The sequence below is a fragment of the Caretta caretta genome, chromosome 2 (genome assembly GCF_965140235.1).
Source record: "Caretta caretta isolate rCarCar2 chromosome 2, rCarCar1.hap1, whole genome shotgun sequence".
Lineage (NCBI taxonomy): Eukaryota > Metazoa > Chordata > Testudines > Cheloniidae > Caretta > Caretta caretta.
This window is the reverse complement of record NC_134207.1, coordinates 18793606-18814369: the sequence shown is the minus strand read 5'-3', so window position 1 is coordinate 18814369 and position 20764 is coordinate 18793606. Positions and strand designations below refer to the sequence as shown.

Below are 20764 nucleotides of genomic sequence, written 5' to 3'. Positions count from 1 at the left end.
ACTAGGATAGGGTATGGCTGGTGCCATCCATGGGTGGCTGTACTATAGCGACATGTCGTGAGCATATGAGGGTTGTGGCCGCAGGGGTCCAGTAGCCATGGGGGAGGAATGGTGAAGGGAAAATACCCCTTCAAAATTCTTCTCTTCTTTGATCAAGAACTGTGATGCTATCGAAGATAAATGGTGTGGTACCGCTGGCCCTGGTGAGATATTGGTGCCTAAGAGAGGGGACCCCAGAGTTGAGAATACCAATAAATCCTTGTGGTGCAGAAAATGGCGTACTGCTGAGAGCCTTGGTGCTGGAGGGCAAGGTCCCGACTGCATCGTTGGTGTGATGTGCTGAGCCAATATAGTTTGTATTGGTGTCATTGCCCTAGTAGCACTGGGCTGCGGCACGGAGATAGGAGCGGTTGTCGGTGCAGTCTCCTTTGGAGCTGCTGATGGTACCGTGGTGGAGGCAGGCAGCTTAGAGCCCTTAACCATGGCACTGTAGTGCTGGGTTCCGGCGGCCGCTGCCACATGGACTGTGCTGGAGGTGCCCAGAGAATCATATCTGCTGAGCAGCAGTGTGGCTGGCACCGATGAGAGCGATTTGGTCAGTGACCGTTTTGTGTTGATCTGCTCTCTATGAGGTTAAGAGGATGGCCAGTTTTTGGCCTTCAGGGACCTTGGCAGTGGGGAGACCAGGGACCTATGCTGGGAAGAGGGTTCCTGTCCCGGGTCGGAGGCTGGTCTTAAGGACTTCTTCATCAAGATGAGTTTAAGTCTCAGGACTCTATCCCTTCGTGCCCTAGCCTCCAGTTTGTTACAGTGGACACATTTCTGAGGAATGTGAGCTTCCCCCAGGCAACGGACACATTGAGTGTGTCCATCTAACACAGGCATTGCCTCTCTGCACGTCGTGTATCTTTTAAATCCTGGTAAACTAGGCATTTTCCTAACCTAATTTTAACTGTACTAAGGGATGGAAAAAGAAAACTTTTTTTTAATTTTAAATAAAAGGAACGTAACTCTAATAACTGAAACTTAACTTGTCTAAACTATCCGAACTCACTAATATATCTAAACTTATCTATTTGAAATGAAGATTTTCAACGGGACTGCTGAGCAACGTCTTAGGCCAGGGACGGTTTAGAAGGAACTGAGAGTCCGGGTTGCACGCATGCTGTATGAAATTGCCATCAGCGCGTGAGGCAGGCACCGCGAGTGCGCGACCCGTATTGGCACTGCTGCAAAACTCTCTGAGAAAAGGCGCAGGAATGTACCATCACCTGGAGTGGAGCACCCACAGGGACATCTCTCGAAGAACCACCACTGCTTTAGAAGTAGCTAGAGCACGTAAGATTTCCTGCTTTGCTCTATATAATTTTTCAGAATAAAAAACTAATGTGAGAGAAGAGTGGATGTTCTGATCTGCTCCAGTTTGCCAGCTTTACTGCCATAGGATTAGACCAGTGTGTCTAGACCATTGCTACGTGGTTTTTGGGAAACTACAGACACGATGAGAGTGAGAGAGAGAGAGAAGAGAGAGAGAGTGTGAGTGTGTGTCCAGAGGTAGCAACTTTCTCTTGATGAAGAGGTATGTCAGACTAAAATGGGGAGACACAGAACCTCAGTAATGTGGGGAGACCTCAAGAGGCCATCTAGTCCATCACCCTGCACTGAGGAAGGATTAAGTATACCTGTACATGGTTGATATTAGCCTTGAGCAACTGGAATAATACACATGGCTTTAGGGCTTGTCTGCATTATGGATTTTTGCACTTGCAAAGGCATGTTCAAGTAAACTGTCTGTGCAGATGCACTACACCAAGGTAACTTACTCCAGGAGGTAAATCACACTGGCACGCACCTCACTTTACAGTGAAGCGACACATGTACACTGTGGGGTTTACATTGGTGTGGAAACAATGGTACAAAAATCTCTAATGCTGACATGCCCATAGTTTAGAAAATATCCCCAGTGCACAATTACTTGTGGACAAAAATAAACTTGGATCCAGGAGTATTTTTTTAAAGCCAAAATTAAAATTGGTATTTGGGGGCTACTGATTCCACATGAAGAAAAGAAAACTAATATTTTTTATTATTTGTATTATAGTAGCCACTAGGCACGCCAAGAGAGATCAAGGCTCCACTGTTCTAGGCACAGTACGGAATGAGCAGGTCTTCACTAGACATGCTAAATCAACCCCTGATGCATCGATCGCCGGAGTGTCGATCCAGCAGTAGTGTAGACATGCGTTAGAGACAGTACTCGTCTGAGGAGTTTACAGAATTATTGATGGGTCTTGACATTTCCATTATGTACAGACTTCATTATCAGAGTTTAACACTTTATCATTAACATTTGTGCCAAGTAAAAATTCTGTTTTCATGTTAGTAGGCATTTTGAAAATATTCCAAACAGAAAAACGAAAGGGATTACATTTCGAATAAGTAGTATGTTTTGTGCTCCCCATTTTTTTTAAAAGTCCTATTTTCAAAAATTAAACCTGGAAATGGATCAGGCAAAAATATTTCTTGTTCTTTTTCAATCAAAAACAAAAATATACAGAATTTCAAAAATGTTGTATTGGTCACATGCAATAATTTTTAATGTAAAGGCAAACAGTTTGAGATTTAAGCACAATGAAAGTACTCTCTCTGTAAAGAAATCACAGAACAGTAAGTACAGATATATTTGGAAGATATATATATTTGCTTCATGCAAATTGACAAGAGCCAGGGAAACCCAAAGACCATCCATCTCAGTCATAAATTTCCTAGCTTTTGTTAATTGCTTTCTTCTCTTTTAATGTTAGTCAACTTTTTCTTCCTCATACTTAATTATATTAACTATTTTCAGGAACATGGGGCCAGATTTGATGCAGTGCAGCTACTTTGTACCACACTGACTGTGTAACCTGGACCTAAAGTCAGTTTAATCAGCCCAAGGGGATTTCACCTGTGTATGGGTGAACTTCAAATGGCAGAGAGCCAATTTATGAGGCTCTTATTCTTTTGACCACTCTTCTTTCACTCCTGCTGACATTGCAGGGAAAGAGGCATGGTCAGAAGAAAAATAGCACTGCTGACAAGGTCATGTGCTATACTAATCCTCGGCTGCATTTTCAGTGCCCTGAGGCCATTGCAGCCTGATGTTAAAGTAGCCATAAGGAGACCTAGCCCGCATACAGCTACAGCAGGATCACGGGAATGAAAAAGCGAGCTTTAAACTTTCGTTGCCCTCTCCTCACCCCTGACATTCGACTTATGCAATTTCTGTTGCATAAATGAAGCAATTCTCAATTTTTCCATAATACATGATGAATGCTAGCATTCAATGAAATAATTAACTTTTCATGATCTAGACGAGGGATTGTCAAACTGGGGGTCGGGACCCCTTAGGGGGTCGCAAGGTTATTATATGGGGGGTCGCGAGCTGTCAACCTCCACCCCAACCCTGCTTTGCCTTCAGCATTTATAATGGTGTTAAATAGATAAAAAAGGTTTTTTAATTTATAAGGGGGGGGCACACTCAGAGGCTTGCTATGCGAAAGGGGTCACCAGTATAAAAGTTAAAGAACCACTGATCTAGATAAAGTATCTGAGGATTTTAAGTATTAGGAAGCATCACAGAGGGACTGAAGCAACCATCATTCTTTTTACAGATAGGGACATCAAGAGTGATTAAGAGGTTTGCCCACTGTCACAGAGTCTGTGGCAGTGTCTGGAATGAAACCCAGGTTTCTCCAAACCTCAGTCCTGGGCTCCTTTTAGATGAACTGCCTATTTAAAAATGCATGGAAATTTACCTTGAGCTCATCAAATCGGAGTGTGAAATGAAGAATTTCTGCAAACTGCTTAGCAAGAGCCTGCTCTCGCTCCAGGTGCTGAGTCGGTGAATATGGGGTGCTTGTCAGGGCTCCCAATAGACCTCGCAATCCTGCCTCTAAATAAAGAAAGAAAATCAAAACATGTCAAACGGTATCTACTTCTACTATATATTAGTCGTTGACTTAAAATGCTAAAATGTATGGTAATTCCATGATCTAAAGTGAGTTTTAAGATCAAATAAGTTATAACTGGTTTTCATGGGGCATTTATACTGGAGATTACCCATGAATTGCTATAGATATAGAGCCTATATCTGACTGGATTCTACAGTAAACTAATTTTTCAAGTTGTTTCATGACTATATTCAATTTTTGTTTGAAATTGACTTTACATTGGTCATTTCAGTTAATATTGCTATATGAAAAGCTATTCAATGTTAAGGAACAGAAATGAAACAGTGACAAAATTTCCCTATCTACAAAGGCCATATCAAAAAATTGGAAATGCAGCTAGTAGTTAAAGAAGGCAAGCTGTAATCTCTTAAAATTTGGCAGGCTAAAGTTTTATTTAAAAAACAAACAAACAAAAAAAACCTTTGTCATGAAATTATCTACTCAATTAAAAGATGCATTTCCAAGTATCTTTCAATCCACTAACCCAGAATGGAGAACTCTTCTGTTGGCTGAATACCTAATGAAGAAACTTTTAAACCTTAGCACTAACAAGTGAGAAGCTAAGTTAATAAGTGGCTAGTTTCCTATGTTCTTTAGACATGTTTATGTAGACCTTCAAATGTTTTTCCTCTACAATTTTTTTTCGGTGGGGGGGGGGGGGGAGAAGAGGACTGTGGTGAGATGAGATTGCCTGAAGAAAGCAGAGTTTACCTTATTCATGAAATACAATCCTGCACTTAGCACTATTTTGCTATTAACTGTGGAAGTGACAGAAGGTTGTTCAATAGACAAAGCTGCCAAAAATAGTTCTGAAAGTTCTATGGCTGATGCATTTCCAGCTTTAACATACAAGGGACACTCTGAGATATTGATTAATTACCATTTCTTAACACTGTAGTTCAAAGGGACATTCTGAAATCGTGTCTCTCTCACCAACAAAAGTTGGTCCAATAAAAATATTACAGGTTTCAGAGTAACAGCCGTGTTAGTCTGTATTCGCAAAAAGAAAAGGAGTACTTGTGGCACCTTAGAGACTAACCAATTTATTTGAGCATAAGCTTTCGTGAGCTACAGCTCACTTCATCGGATGCTTATGTTCAAATAAATTGGTTAGTCTCTAAGGTTCCACAAGTACTCCTTTTCTTTTTAAAAATATTACCTCACCCATCTGGTCTCTCTAAGGCCTGTAAAACTAAGATAAGATTTCACTTTTAATGGATTACATTTTTTCATCTTCAGAAACTTGGAACATTTAGGTGCAAGAAGATGCTACATTTTCTTGGAGACCACAAGAAGGTTTCCAATGACTGTATGCTAACATACAAGGAAAGTTTATGGAAACATATTCCTGCAGGAAACACACTATGGTGAGGGTGACATATTTTATCCTTTCTTTCAGTGGTGTAACTGGTTTGCCTCTACAACAGTGGGCAACAGTGCACGTTTTATAGTAAGTGAAGCACCTCCTGGAGGATAATCAAAAATACAATGTGATGTGTGTATCCCCTCTAAATTTTCTTATGTTTTGCAATGTGCATTACTTTGCATTCATCAACATTCAATACCATCTGCCATTTTGTTGCCCAGTCACCCAGTTTTGTGAGATCCCATTGTAACTCTTTGCAGTCTGCTTTGGATTTAACTATCTTGAGTAATTTTGTATTGTCTGCAAATTTTGCCATCTCACTATTCACCCCTTTTTCCAAATCATTTATGAATATGTCGAACAACACAGGACCCAGTATTGACCCCTAAGGAATACAACTATTTACCTCTCTCCACTGTGAAAACTGACCATTTATTCCTACACTTTGTTTCCTATCTTTTAAACAGTTACTGATTCATGAGAGGATTTTTCCTCTTATCCCATCTCTGCTTAAGAGCCTATGGTGAGGGACTTTGTCAAAGGCTTTCTGGAAGTGTAAGTACACTATATCCACTGGATCACCCGTGTCCATGTTTGTTGACCTCAAATAATTCAAATATACTGGTGAGGCACGATTTCCCTTTACAAAAGCTATGTTGACTCTTCCCCAACAAATCATGTCCATCTATGTGTCTGATAATTCTGTTCTTTACTACAGTTTCAACCAGTTTGCCTGGTACTGAAGTTAGGCTTACCAGCCTGTAATTGCCAGCATTGTCTTGGGAGCCTTTTTTAAAAATTGGTGTCACTCAGCTATCCTCCAGTAGTCTTGTTAGGGTGACCAGACAGGAAGTGTGGGACAGGGAGTGGGGGATAATAGGCGCCTATATAAGACACAGCCCCAAATATTGGGACTGTCCTATAAAACTTAAACTTAAATGATCGGTTACATACCACAGTTAGTAGTTCTGCAGTATTATATTTGAGTTCCATCAGAACTCTTGGGTGAATACCATCTGGTCCTGATGACTTACTACTGTTTATCAATTTGTTCCAAAACCTCCTAATGACATCTCAATCTGGGACAGTTCCTCAGATTTGTCACCTAAAAAGAATGGCTTAGGTGTGGGAATCTCCTTCACATCTGCATTGAAGACCGATGCAAAGAATTCATTTAGTTTCTCCACAACGGTCTTATTGTCTTTTGAGTGCTCCTTTAGCACCCTGATTGCCCAGTGGCCCACTGATTGTTTAGCAGGTTTCCTTCTTCTGATGTACTTAAAAAAAATTTGCTGTTACTTTTTGAGTCTTTGGCTAGTATGAAAGCTATCAAGTCATTAGTTTACCACCTTTCAACTTACCTAGCCTTTGAGAAAATTCATAGAATTTCTTTAGCTTGCCTACTAATGGAACAACTGCACCCCATGCCTTCTCCTGCAATTTTTCATCAGTGGGATGCTGTATCGCCTTGAAAATCGAACACATGGAGAAAGAAAAAAAAAAGTCACACCTCGCTTAACAACAGGAATCAAGACTAGGAAAGTTTTCTTTCATTCAAAATATGTATTAAAAGAGATTGATCAGAGGTACTGCAGGAAAACAGAAGAAGGGAGCATCATTCTTTAGATTGTGGGAAAAGAACAGTTTCTCCAGACATTATGGGTGCAACCAGTGTCCTATTATGAGTCAGATTTTCATTGAAAATTATAAGCTGGTGTCTTTCATCACATATTGTACCTGTTATGCACATTCTTTACACATACACAATGAAAATAATTAAACACACTTTATGAACATAATATTTTATAGGATGTAAACCCTATTATACAATTACTTGTATGTGGACGATTTTTAAAGTTGCCTAAAACACAAAAAAGGAAAATTTACACAGTACAATCTACTTGGTCAAATAACTGCTTTATCAGGATACTCCAAGAGAATGAGTTTAGCCTAGTTTAATGATCATGGCTTGTACACAAAATTAGTTTCAGCTATAGCAATCGGTATCAGGTAATGGGGAGGGAGAACCAACCACCTTTAGCTCATGGAATTTTTATACAATCAAGTCAATACTGCTGGCAGAATATGACACCAGGGAAAAGGTGACTAAACATCTCAGGTAGTTGAGATTTTTTTGGTGTTCTGACAGTAGTGCTGTGTCAGAACATTTGATATATAAACATTCTATATTAATTGCAGTTAGCTTTGCAGTATTTTGTCACATTTTATAGGAAAATATTTGTTCAAAAATTAAACTGTATAACATTGAGTTCTAGAACAGCAAGTTATTCAACAGTGTCAATCAAGAACTACATTTGCTTGTATTTGGAATTTTGCTTAAAAGAGGAACACTCAAATATTAAATGACCCCTTTGTACTTTTCAGATCATATAATGATAAATTCAGATATGTTATTTCATGCAGAATTTTAGTACAAACAATATATTTAATTCTATAAAATTATTTAGAAAAATTTTACTGCAGTAAATATTAAAGTTTAGAGTAATTTCCTTTCTCCCAAAACTAACAGGAAGCATAATGCATGCAAACAATCTTATTGATTTTTTCCTTCCATACTGTAAGGTATTGGGGAATTTAATTTTCTTTTTAAAGTTTCCTAGTCTTAACCTTCCCTTCCCAGTCAACTTAGATGAGAAGTGTACATATATCATATATCTTACAAGAAGGATACTAAAATTTTGAAAATAGACACTCTTGGAAAGAGTTGCTGTGTAAGATACCAACAGGCAGGAAGTTTAGAAACTCTTATGTTCCTGCATAACATTTGTGAACTGATACACTTTTATTTTCATCTGTCTAGTTTATACTGGTTACTACATTGTTTCACTTCTTGTTCACTGTTTTCTTACATGTCTTGCTGCAAACCTTGTGTTTCAGTCATTACTTTTGAACTAATTCTTATTATTTGTTAAAAACATTAGTTGATTTCTAACAGTGTGGAGGTATAAGGTGGGAGTTTTTGTATATTAACACTTCATTTCTCTCTCCATCCCTGGTTCTCATCATTGTGGACACACTTAGATTACTCAGTGGCATCCCAATACGGTAACTCCTCCCTTAAAGTTGTCCTGGTTAATGTCATTTCGTTGCTGATCAATTAAAGAACATGCTCGTTTAAAGTTGCTTAATGCTCCCTTATTATGTTTGACAGCCTCCTGACAGAAAGAGCAGCCCGTTGGAGCTAGCTGGTAGGGGCTTGGAACCAGGGCGGACCAGAAGCCCCCTATCAGCTCCCCACTTCCCTAAATTCCCTGTGCAGCAGCCGCCCAGCAGGCTATCAATTCCCGGGCAGTTCAGCTGTCCCTCCCCGCACTGCCATGTGCTGCTCCTGCCCTCTGCCTTGGAGCTGTTCCTGGGAGCCTCCTGCTTGCTGTGCAAGGGGGATGAAAGGAAGAGGGGTGCTAATGTCAGGGTGTCCCCCTCCCCAGCTCCTTTACCCCATCTAAACAGAGCAGGGGCGGAATACGACAGGGCTCAGGATGGAGGGAGCTTGCTGGCAGCAGCTGCTGTCTCAACTTGCTGATCTACTTAAAAAGGCAGTGTACTTAGAGTGGGGTCAGCATATTTAAACGGGCAATGCGCGTCTTTCTCACACACATGGTGTATGTCTCTGTCTCTCTCTGCCATGCTGTCTCCCCTCCCTCCGTTCGTGCTGCCTTGTAGAGCGTGAGGCTACACTGACAACGTGTTAACCCTTGAGGGCTCAGCCAAGTGCTAGTTCATCATTTAGCAGTAAGGCATTCCCTGGGAAATATCCCACCCTCTGACTCCACCACCTCAACCAACTTCACAATCATCATTGCTGGGTACAGTATTAAATTGTTTAAAACTTATGCTGTGTGTGTGTGTGTGTGTGTGTAGTCTTTTGTCTGGCAAAAAAAGTTTCCCTGGAACCTACTCCCTCCCCCCCTTACATTAATTCTTATGGGGGAACTGGATTCACTTAACACTGTTTCGCTTAAAGTAGCATTTTCAGGAACATAACTACAACATTAAGCGAGGAGTTACCGTATGGTACTTTAATTATATTTACATAGAAATCAATAGACTTTTTTCTCATTCAATTATTCAAAGCTGGGTGTAGTAGTAATAGTCAACAGAACACCAAAGTGTGCCTGAATCTATCAAAATCAAAGACTCTGGGCTTTCCAGTCTAATCATTCCAAACTGATTCACAAACCTTGACTGTGACACTACACTATGACCACTCTGGTCTAAGCCAAGCCCAGCAGTTAACATGAAAGGTTCAAGTAGTGATTAAAATCTTCAAGCAGAAGATCTAAAGTTTCAGGAGCCATCCAAATCCATATTCAGAAAACAGAAACAGAAAAGGCAGACAATACCCTGAACTGTACACAAAAGAGTTGCTCCAGAATTGCAATTGTTATTGTAGATGGGAGCGATATGGGGGTGAGAGCAAACAAGTCAATTTGGGACACCACTGCAGGTTGCCTATATTGCCTACAACTGTCGAAAACAATTCTTCTGCCAGCTGTGACCAAAAGAGCTAATAGGATCCTGGGATGCATAAAAGGGGAACCTCGAGTACGAGTGGAGAAGTTATTTACCTCTGTATTTGGCACTGGTGCGGCTGCTGTTAGAATGGTTTTCGCCTTCCTCTGCAGCATGGGGCACAAGTCACTTGCTGTTTTAAACTAGATTAAATGGCAGATTCTCTGTAACTTTAAATCATTTAATCAAGATTTGAGGACTTCAGTAACTCAGCCAGAGGTTATGAGCTATTACATGAGTGGGTGCAGGAGGCTCTGTGACCTGTGGTGTGCATGAAGTCAGATTAGATCAGTGGACTGCATATGCAGTTCTCTCTGTATTATGTGGGCCACATCCACACAATATACATACTACCTATATGGCCCTGAGGATGTCACATGGGCTGCATCTGTGTGCGGATTGGGCCGCAGGCGGCCCACGGGTTGAGAGCCACTAGATTCGATGATCACAATTGTCCCTTCTGGCCGTAAATTCTGAGGATTCAGAGAAGAGCCATGATAATGATTAAAGGGTAGAAAACATGCCGTATAGTGACTTAGCTTTTGAGTCTATCTATTTAGCTTAATAAAGAGACAGTTAAGGGGTGACTTGTTTACAGCCTATAAATATCTACACGGGGTACAAATATTTAATAATGGGTTCTTCAATCTAGCAGAGAAAGGTATAACACGATCCAATGGCTGGAAGCTGAAACTCGACAAATTTAGACTGGAAATAAGGCATAACTTTTTAACAGTGAGATTAATTAACCATTGGAACAATTGATCAAGGGTTGTGGTGGATTCTCCATTATTGAGAACTTTTAAATCAAGATTGGATATTTTTCTAAAAGATCTGCTCTAGGAATTATTTTTGGGAAAGTTCTATGGCCAGTGCTACACAGGTGATCAGACTAGATGATCACAATGGTCCCTTCTGGCCTTGGAATCTACGAACACTGAGGTTGTGCTCAGCTTTGCATTAAGAGCTGTTCAGGTCTGCAAAGTTTTACTTTTTTCTTGTCTATTTTTCTTTTAAATAAGTTGGACTTAAGAGCAGACCAGAGAAGTACCTTGTGGTGCCTTTTTAAACTCCACTGATGGTGATGGGTATATAAAATTAGTTAACAGGTCTGGGCAATTTCCACAGACCTTTAGTTACTTGCAGTAGGGTTACCTCTGGAGAACAGTTGTCATATTGGCCTGGCTCAGGACGACAATAGGACTTCATATACTTTTGGGGCATGGTGCATTGAGCTGAGAACTATGAATTCTCTAGGAATGGGAGGACTGCCTGCACCACCGTTTTATTGGAAGCAAGGAACAACTGGAACAAGCTATTAGAGAGGGAACCCCCCCCCCCAAATCTCTAGTTCAAATAAGACTATTAAAAACGTATTATGGGGGCATTTCTTGTCTCTCAAGATTTGCACAGCAATTTTTCCCAGCAAACAAAAATACAGCTCCAACTGCTAGTCCTGCAAACTCACCTATGAATCTGAAAGGCAAGCTATGTTCTTTCTGGCTCATGCATTATTATAAGTAATAAAGATTCTGCAATTTCAGCTTAGTTAACAACGATTACATGTGTGGTCAGAAAAATCTTCTATAGTCTCCAACAGCTGTGTTAGCTTGCAATAGTAAACAAAAATGAAAAAGTTGTTTTAGTCAGTAAAGTCAGCAAATGTTATTGAATACACACAGAAAGCAGATCTCTGTCTCAGGCTAGTGACCCAAGATCCAGCAGCAAGAATCCTGTTAAGATAAAAGCTTTAGAGGAAACATCTTTTTAATTACTCAACTATGTGCATTTAATATGAAAGTTACTGAAGACAAATATAGTAGCCAGTGATATAGTAGCCAGTGATTTTTTTTAAATCACAACATTTTAGAGTAGAACCATATTTCAAAGTAGAATATTTTCATTTCAGATTATTAATACAATAGCCCTGCCAGAGAAGCTGAAAATTAGCTCATCTATCTGTTCCAGGTTATGATCGCAAAATATCTAACGATGCTTTACCTCTCGTATTTCGTGGCCAGCTCCTCTGTATGACTGTAAGTCTTCCAGGATTCCTTCTGCATCCTTTAGCACTACATTCACCTGATTATAAATTTCCTTTTCAGATTCTGTAGGCTGGGCATCTAAACAGTAGGAGAGCATATTAAATAATTTGTTTAACTGCGTGAGTTTTTAAGAAGTCCACCATGATCGAAAGGACAAAGTTCCTAATGAATTCTTGTATAACTATTATTCCATTTACTGCATAAAGCTACCACTAGATCTCTGAGAAACTTTACAAAGATAACTACAGTTGTGTATATTCCCCCATCATTTTTTGGATTTGGAATCTTTCGTGTATGAGGTCTACAGGCAGCGGGGATGTTAAAACCTTAAATTTACCTTCCAGATTACCAAACATTATTACCCATGGTTAGTTACAATTTTAAGGGTTTTTTTTTTTTAATTAAAATTGACAAGTTTTAATATGTTTTTATTTATCAAACCATACTAGGATTTATTCTCACTTTTAGGATTCAGCAGGAACTCAGTGGAAGAGCCATAGGTGAGTTATGGAAAGACACACTGATTAAGGATACACTAAAAGTGTTACAAAATAAGGTAGTCTTATCTACTTTCATTTTAAAAAACTGTACACATATATTTTAAGTTTTTGGAGCAGGAACTGTATTTTTGTGTTTTCTTTATAGCCCTGGGCACATTTTCAGTTCTGAACATATTAAAATATAAATGCTGATTAAAGGCCAGTAATCTAATTAGTCATGAGACGATCCATTGTAATTGGCTCAAAGACAGATGCAAAAAATTGTTAAAGCCACCTGTGCAGACTCTCCTGTATATTGTCTATAATTGGGATATATTGTTATCCCACATAATAGGATACTTAAATCTCTCTCTTTCAGCTATAAGACACTCTCCATCTCTGGGTATCATTTAAGTAATGCTATATTTGCCTAATAAACACAAAACTAATTCATAAAAACAATGTATACGTTTTAAGAAATGTTGTAATATTTTTGTGGTCTAACAAGTTTTTTTTTGTTTTGTTTTTTTTAATATTTAGGAGCATCATCCCTAATCCAAACATTTTATTTCATAAATTATTTACCTGAGGTGAGATCAGATTGTGAGAAAAAAAAAGTTATAAAAGAATACAATTTTGGCTCCTTTTATATCCCTAACTGGTAATTATGGTGTCAGAAAGAAAAGCTATTCAGACCAATGAAACTGGTCATTACTTCTGAACTCTGCAACTTTAACATTGACACTATTTCTTAGCTATCTACACTGGCAAATGAGTTAGGAAATAAACTTTCAAAAGTAAATTAATCTAAGATTTTCAAAGTACAAAATCCAGGTAATTATATTGACCAAATAAAAATTATTTTTCTAGTAAGGATTATCTGTAAACAACTGACCACTAATGCTAATATTTCATGCGTTAGGTGCAGCTAGGCCTGTACAAGTTTAATGTAACTAATCAATACCACATTAAAGGTAAATTAGAGTAAAGGGTCTTCTGTCCATGATACAAATGCCTAACTCCCAAAATAAAACCAGCCCACTGGGGTAGCAGTTCCTGCTCTTCCAACTGTTTTCTGCCTGTTGTACGTAAGCTGTAGGGAATGCCTGGCACCCTGGAGTACGGGATCCCCTGCGCCTGGCTCTCCCCTCCATGGGACTTGACAAGCAAAGCTGCTGTGGTCCTAGAGGAGACACAGAACTCTGTTCCACTTTTGGCAGGACTCTGCTGCCTTGTGACAGACACCAGGTGCCTGCACATTAGTGAAGAGCGTTTGGAATAGCTGCTTTCCCCAGCTGGCTCCTTGCAGCTCAAGGCATGTGTAGCTGTAGCCAATGTGTTCCATGGGATATGTTGCCTGATTCTTTGTAGGTTATTTAAATGGCTTCTATTAAGTTATACAAATGTAAATAAAGTGCATTGTGGTCCATGAGTATGGACCACAATTGATGGGTGGTCCATGAGTCCACCCATCAATTGGAGCATACATCCGTTAATTTTATACATTGTGGAAAACAGTTTTAATGCATGGATCATGATGGAATAAAAAGGTTACACACACATTATCTATCTGGTTTTGTTATACTCAGTTTTGTTAAACCACAAAAATAGGACATCTATGTTACATGCATAAAGATGGGGCATTGTTAGCAAGTGCACCTAAGTAGACCTTGTAACAGTTTATTAATACTTAACATTTCAATATTAAGAAGTATCTGAACACAAGGAAGCTTGCTGCTCCCTTTTTAAAAGGAAAAAATAGCACCACATTGATTAGGTCTTGACTACAGAAATAACTGGCCAACATTTTTGAGATTGTCATAGAAAAATCAGATTTATAATTTCGAAAGCTGCTGAAGACTGCTGTAAGAAATTAAGATAAAAATAGCAGACAGGTAAGCAGCAGTTTACTATTAACAGTTCATGTACAAACATGAAATGCTATAGTACATGAAATACTATAGGACAGTATAGTCTAATATAAAGCTCTGTAGCATTCCAGAGTATTTGCATTGTTAAATAATTCAATCAAGACTTGACACTTTGGTTCTCTTATACTGAATACATCTCCTATAACCTTAAAGCTTTTCCATTACCCTTCCTTGCTTCACCCTCCTTATAAAGGGTGCTCCTTTTAGACACTGACAGAGTAGTAGAAGGATTTGTGAAGATACTAGCCAATGTCAGAAATTCTACACAGAATGGATATGCTGAGTTGATGCATTAGGGTAGATTGTGCTCTTCGTTTCTGAAGTCATCTGAGGTGATACCACCTAGATACTCATCTCTGGGGATTGGAAGTAGGGCTGTTTCAGTTAAGGGTCTCTCGCTATGGAGCTCATTCCCTCAGGATGTGGGCAGTGAACGAGGAGGAGGAAGGATATTTATGCCGCAGTTCATTTTAAAGACAATCCTTTAATGACTGGTTGAATTTATCTATGTCATACACCCAGAACAGGATGAGGGGTTGATACAATTATTCATTCTAAAGCAAAGTTGAAAGAGCTCCCACTCTTGCTTATATGACAAGACCAGGATTCTACATTTCCCTTGTAACACCTGATGACAGCAAAAACACCAAAAGTTTTGCAATGTTTAAATGGTTGAGGTTGTCATTTGTTTCTGGGGGAAATTACACCCTTAGATCTTTCAGGTAAACAGGCTAACTTCACCTTATACTTGCTATTACCAATGAAGTCCTGGGATGCATAGACAGGGGAAACTTGAATAGTAGAGAGGTTATTTTATCTCAATATTTGGCACTGGTGTGACCACTGCTGGAATACTGTGCCCAGGTATGGTGCCCATACTTCAAGAAGGATGTTAATAAATTAGAGAGGACTCAGAGAAGAGCCATGAGAATGATTAAAGTATTAGAAAACACGATGTATCATGATAGAGTCAAAGAGCTTAATCTATTTAGTTTAACCAAGAGAAGGTTAAGGGGTGACTCAATTACAGTTTACAAGTACTTACATGGGGAACAAATATTTAATAATGGGTTCTTCAGTTTAGCAGAGAGAGGTATAACATGACCCAAGGGCTGGAAATTGAAACTAAACAAATTTAGACTGCAAAGAAGGTGTAAATTTTTAAAGGTGAGAGTAGTAAACCACTGAAACATTTTACCAAGGATTGTGGTGGATTTTCCATTACTCAGAATTTTAAAATAAATATCAGATGATTTTCTAAAAGATGTGCTCCAGGAATTATTTTGGGGAAGTTCTATGGCCTGTGCTTTACAGGAAGTCAGACTAGATCAGAGGTGGGCAAACTACGGCCCGCGGGACCCTCCTGCCTGGCCCTGAGCTCCTGGCCCGGGAGGCGAGCCCCCGGCCCCTCCCCTGCTGTTCCTCCTCCCCCGCAGCCTCAGCTCACTGCGCCATCAGTGCAATGCTCTGGGCAGCAGGGCTGCGAGCTCATGCTGGACAGTGCAGTTGCAGAGCTGCGGCCTGACCCGGTGCTCTGTGCTGCGTGGTGGCATGGCTGGCTCCAGCTGGGTGGCACGGCTGCCTGTCCTGGTGCTCTGGGCAGCCCGGCTGTAGTGCTGCCAGCCACCAGTGCTCCAGGCAGTGCAGTAAAGGGGAAGGGAGCAGGGGTGGCTGGATAGAGTACTAGTGAGTTCGTGGTGGTGGTTGGGGGCGGGTGTGTGTGGATAGGGGTCGGGGCGGCCAAGTTTGTCCGCCCCAGACTAGATGATCACAATGTTCACTTCAGGACTTGAACTCTATGAATCTATATTTCTAGATTATAAACTAGAAAGACTGGCCCAGTTGTTTCAAGCAACTGATGAGTCCTTTTAGAGCTAACCTTCAATGAATTTTAAAATGTAATTGGTATGGGAATGCACTAGATTCAATATATATCTAAGAGTTCAGAAAAGCTATACAGTATTGCACTGAAGTAATAAGAACTAGTAGGAATATGAGTACTGTCACATGGGCTGAATATTGGCTGAAGGACAGTACATAAGAGTATGACAGACAGTGTATCAAGTAGGGGGGATGTGGATGCCCATTCTAGTGCCAGAAGTGAATCTAACTTAAGAGGGAGAGGGATTATTTAGGATAGTTTGAACAATGAAATTGAGCAACAAATAATTTACGCTGCATATCAGTAAATACTTCCCTAATGGCAAGTTCTATTGTACTGTGAAATATTCTCCCCAGAAGTAGCAGCACAGGAACCAGCAAGAAGAGCTGTAAAAAAGGGAGGTTGAGTAGGAGTTTGTAGGGGAGAGAGAGAGACAGGGGGAGGGTTCCCACTCTTCTTGACAGGAGCTTAGGAAGGAAAGCTATGACAGCTACAGAGACAGCAGTGCTAGTGACCCAAAGAAGGGAAGAAACAATTAAGATGACTGGATGTGGAAGCCATGGTATTTACATTATTCTGGAGTAGGTATCTGGAAGCTGCTTTGCTTGTATAAAGCGCTACCTGAAGATCTGAGGTTTGGAGACACAGCTAGAAACTATGGTTCAGTTTTGAAGGGGATTGGAGTGGATGATGGAGGGAAGGAGAGAGGAGGTTGAAGGGAAACCTCAAGTCTTGGAGATGGATGCTGGACCAGAGGACTGTGAGGTAGACTGCTGAATGAGGAAAGTGGCCAGTGGAAGCATGTGACTATGAGAACAAGTCAGAGGAAAAGACTGGCTAGCGAAGGAGAAATAGATATGAATAGCTTACTTTTTATGTTCAGCATGTATGTTGGAACATAAAGTGAAGAGACAGGCAGTAACAAGATGAGAGAGCAAGGGAGAAGAGAAGAAGAGCTAATCCTACAATAAGAGGGAACGACAATGGAGATAGCCAGAATTCAGAGTCCCAGAAAGAAAGAGGATGATGCACAAAAGACTGCAAGTGATAACAAGACAAGAAGACTTGCTGCTAGAAAGAACAGAAGGGGGAAGACTGGAGAATTGCACCCACACCAGGAAGGGGCAGGTCTACGTAACTGGGGACTCCCTACTAAGGGGAGGAACAGACAGGCCTGTAACCAGAGCTGATCTCAAGAACAGAAAGGTGTGTTGTCTGCCAGGAGTTAAGATACAGGATGTGGTCCTGAGGCTAAAGAAGATCCTAATGGGAGTGCGAAAGAATCCACTGATTGTCCTTCATGTCAGAACAAATGATACTGTTTGATGCGTCCCAGCAAAAATCTGTGCCAGGCTGGGGAAGGCACTCAAAGAAATGGAGGCTCAGGTGATCTACAGTGGGATTCTACCTGTCCCAAGAAGAGGAGAGAGAAGGTGAGACAAGATTATGGTTATCAACAAATGGCTTAGCCAGTGGTGCTATAAGGAGGGCTTTGGGACATTCAATCACTGGGAGGCATTCACAGACAGAGAACTGTTATTATGGGATGAACTCCACCTGAACAGGAAGGGAAATAACTTCTGGGATAGAGGTTGGGATGACTGATAAAAAGCTTTCAACTAGGAATTTGGGGGAGACGGTTGGGAGATCCTCATGTTATCTCCACACATGATGCTAATACTGAATGGTAGGAAAAGTAAGTAAAAGATGGAGAAAGGAACAACAGAGGGTAGGAAAATAGACAACAGGAAACTGTGTCAATAGGCCAAGCAGAAACAACTAAGATGTCTGTACACCAATGCAACAAACACAGGTAACAAAAAGGAGGAATTCGAATTACTGGTGCAGGAAGTGAAACCAGATATTATAGGGAAAACGGAAACATGATAGAATAATAGTCATGACTGGAAAACAGGTATTGAAGGGTATGTGCTGTTCAAAAAAGACAAATAAAGGGAAAGGAGGTTGAGTAGCATTGTATATTAATGATGAGGTAGGCTATAAAGGAATTAGAAGAGATGGAATGGAAAAAATTGAATTTGTTTGGATCAAAATCACTTAGGGAAAGAAAGGTAACAAAGGCTCCAGTAGAATAGTGCATAAATAAATACTACTGAGAATTGTGTGATTATGGGAAACTTTAATTTCCCAGATATAGGTTGGAGGACAAATGGTACAAACCAGATATTCCTGGATGTGATAGCTGACAGATTTTTTCACCGAATAGTCATGAAACAACAAGTGGAGAAGCCATTTTTGATTTAGTATTGGTAAATACTGAGGATCTCACAGAAAAAACGTTACCTACTTCTCATAACTGTTGTTCTTTGAGATGATGTGCTCATGTCCATTCTATTCTAGGTGTGCGCGTGCCCACGTGCACAGGTGTCAAGAGATTTTTTGCCTTAGCAGTATCCATAGGGCCAGCAGTGGCGCCCCCTTGAGTGCTGCACTCATGCACCGGTACATCAGGCGCTGCTGAACCTACGCTCTCTCAGTTCCTTCTTATTGGCAAATACGATAGAGGGGCAGAAGGGCGGGTAACCGAATAGACAGAGAATTATCATAGAGGCCAGCATCATCCTGGGCCTGCTGGGTCAGCGCATAATGGGACGTAAATGTGTGGACAGACGATCAGGTAGCAGCTCTACAGATCTCCTGGATCAGCACCTGGGCTAAGAAGGCCGCAGATGCTGCTTGTGCTCTAGTCGAGTGTGTTTTGGCTATTGCTGGTGGAGGCACACTCGCCAGTTCGTAGCAGTATTGGATGCAGGCTGTGATCCAGGATGAAATTCTTTGAGCAGACACAGGGCGACCTTTCTTCCGGTCTGCTACGAACAGTTGTGTTGACTTACGGAACAACCATGTCCTATCGATATATATGGCCAGTGCTCTCTGGACATCCAAGGCGTGTAACCTGCGCTTCTCTTCAGATTTATGGGGTTTCAGAAAGACGACCGGTAAGAAAATGTCCTGTCCGGTATGAAACTGGGAAACTTCCTTGGGCAGGAACATCAGGTGCGGCTGGAACTGGACCTTATCTTTGTAGGACATAACCGCCACCAGAAACGCAAACTTCCAGGAGAGAAGGAGAAGAGAGCAGCAAGCCAGAGATTAGAAGGGAAGCTCCATGAACCTTGACAGCATGAGACTCAAATCCCAGGGAGGGACAGGATCCCGGACATGAGGGTAAAGATGTTCCAGACTTTCAAGAACTGGGCCGTCATGTCTTGAGCGAAGACCGACCTGCCTTGGAATGGAGGGTGGAAAGCCGAAAAAGCAGTCAGGTGGACCCTGATAGATGACAGGGACAAGACCTGAAGTTTGAGGTGCAGAAGATAGTCCAGAATCACTTGCAGCGACGCCCGGATATGCTGATCCAAAGCCCAGCACGTGAATCTTTTCCACTTAACCCGGTAGGTTGCTCTGGTGGAAGGCTTTATGCTACCCAACAAGAACTGTTGCACCCAGGTCGATCAATCAAAAGCTATGTGCACACTACAACTTACTGTGGTATAACATACATCACTCGGGGTGTGAATAAGCCACCTCTCTGAGCGACGTAAATTACACCGACTTAAGCGTCGGTGTGTACAGAGCTATGTCAGTTGGAGAGCTTCTACTGCCACTCGCGGGGGCTGGAGTAATTAAGTCAATGGGAGACTTCGCTCCTATCAGTTTAGAGTGTCTGCACTAGCAGTGTTACAGCGGTGCAGCTGCACAGGTGCAACGGCACTGCTGTAAGCTCCGTAGTTTAGCCATAGCCTTAGTTCAAGTGATCAAGAGTTAATTCAGTTTAAATTAAACAGAAAGATAAACAAAAATAGATCTTCAACTAAGGTCCTTGATTTCAAAAGGGCTAACTTTAAAATATTAAGTGAATTAGAGAAGTGGACTGGACTAAAGAACTCAAGGATCTGATTGTGAAGAAGGCTTGGAATTACTTTAAATCAAAGTTGCAGAAACTATCTGAAGATTGCATCCCAAGCAAGGGGAAAAAATTGTAGGGAAAGGTTGCAGACCTAACTGGATGAACAAACACCTTAAATAGGTTATTAAGAGAAAGCAGAAAGTCTACAAAGAATGGAAGAAGAGATGGATCAGCAAGGATCTCTTGGAGGTCAGAAAATGTAGGGAAAGTGAAAACTGCCAAAAGCCAAGCAGAACTTGACCTTGTGTAGGAAATTAAAACCATCTGTAAAAGGTTCTTCAGCGATACACATAAAAAGAAAACAAGGAAAGAAGGAGTGGGACCACTGAGCACTTAGGATGAGGTGGAGATTAAAAATAATCTAGACATGACCCAAAATCTGAATGAAAACTTTGCCTCAATTTTTAATAAGAATAATGAGGTGCTTGAGGACAGAGGTAGGGTGACTACTGGGCATGAGGATATGGAAGTAGAAGTTACCACATCCTGTGTGGAAGCCAAACTCAAACAGCTTAATGGAACCAAATTGGGGGACCTTAATATTCTTGGATGGACATTATTCAAGGAACTGGCACATGAAATTGCAATCCCAACAGGAAGGATTT

At 40.8% G+C, this 20764-nt stretch overlaps 1 protein-coding gene across 6 annotated transcripts in view; it reads right to left on the bottom strand.

The window, feature by feature from the left end:
• Nucleotides 1-20764, bottom strand: part of CYRIB (CYFIP related Rac1 interactor B) — a 161477-nt gene that overhangs the window by 14949 nt on the left and 125764 nt on the right. For all 6 annotated transcript variants that reach the window (XM_048841657.2, XM_048841660.2, XM_048841655.2 and 3 more), the window contains 3 exons: nucleotides 11893-12014; nucleotides 6720-6825; nucleotides 3798-3934 (listed from right to left, as the gene is read on the bottom strand). In XM_048841657.2, the coding sequence (XP_048697614.1) occupies nucleotides 3798-3934; nucleotides 6720-6825; nucleotides 11893-12014 (365 nt within the window). The remainder of the gene's footprint in view (nucleotides 1-3797; nucleotides 3935-6719; nucleotides 6826-11892; nucleotides 12015-20764) is intronic.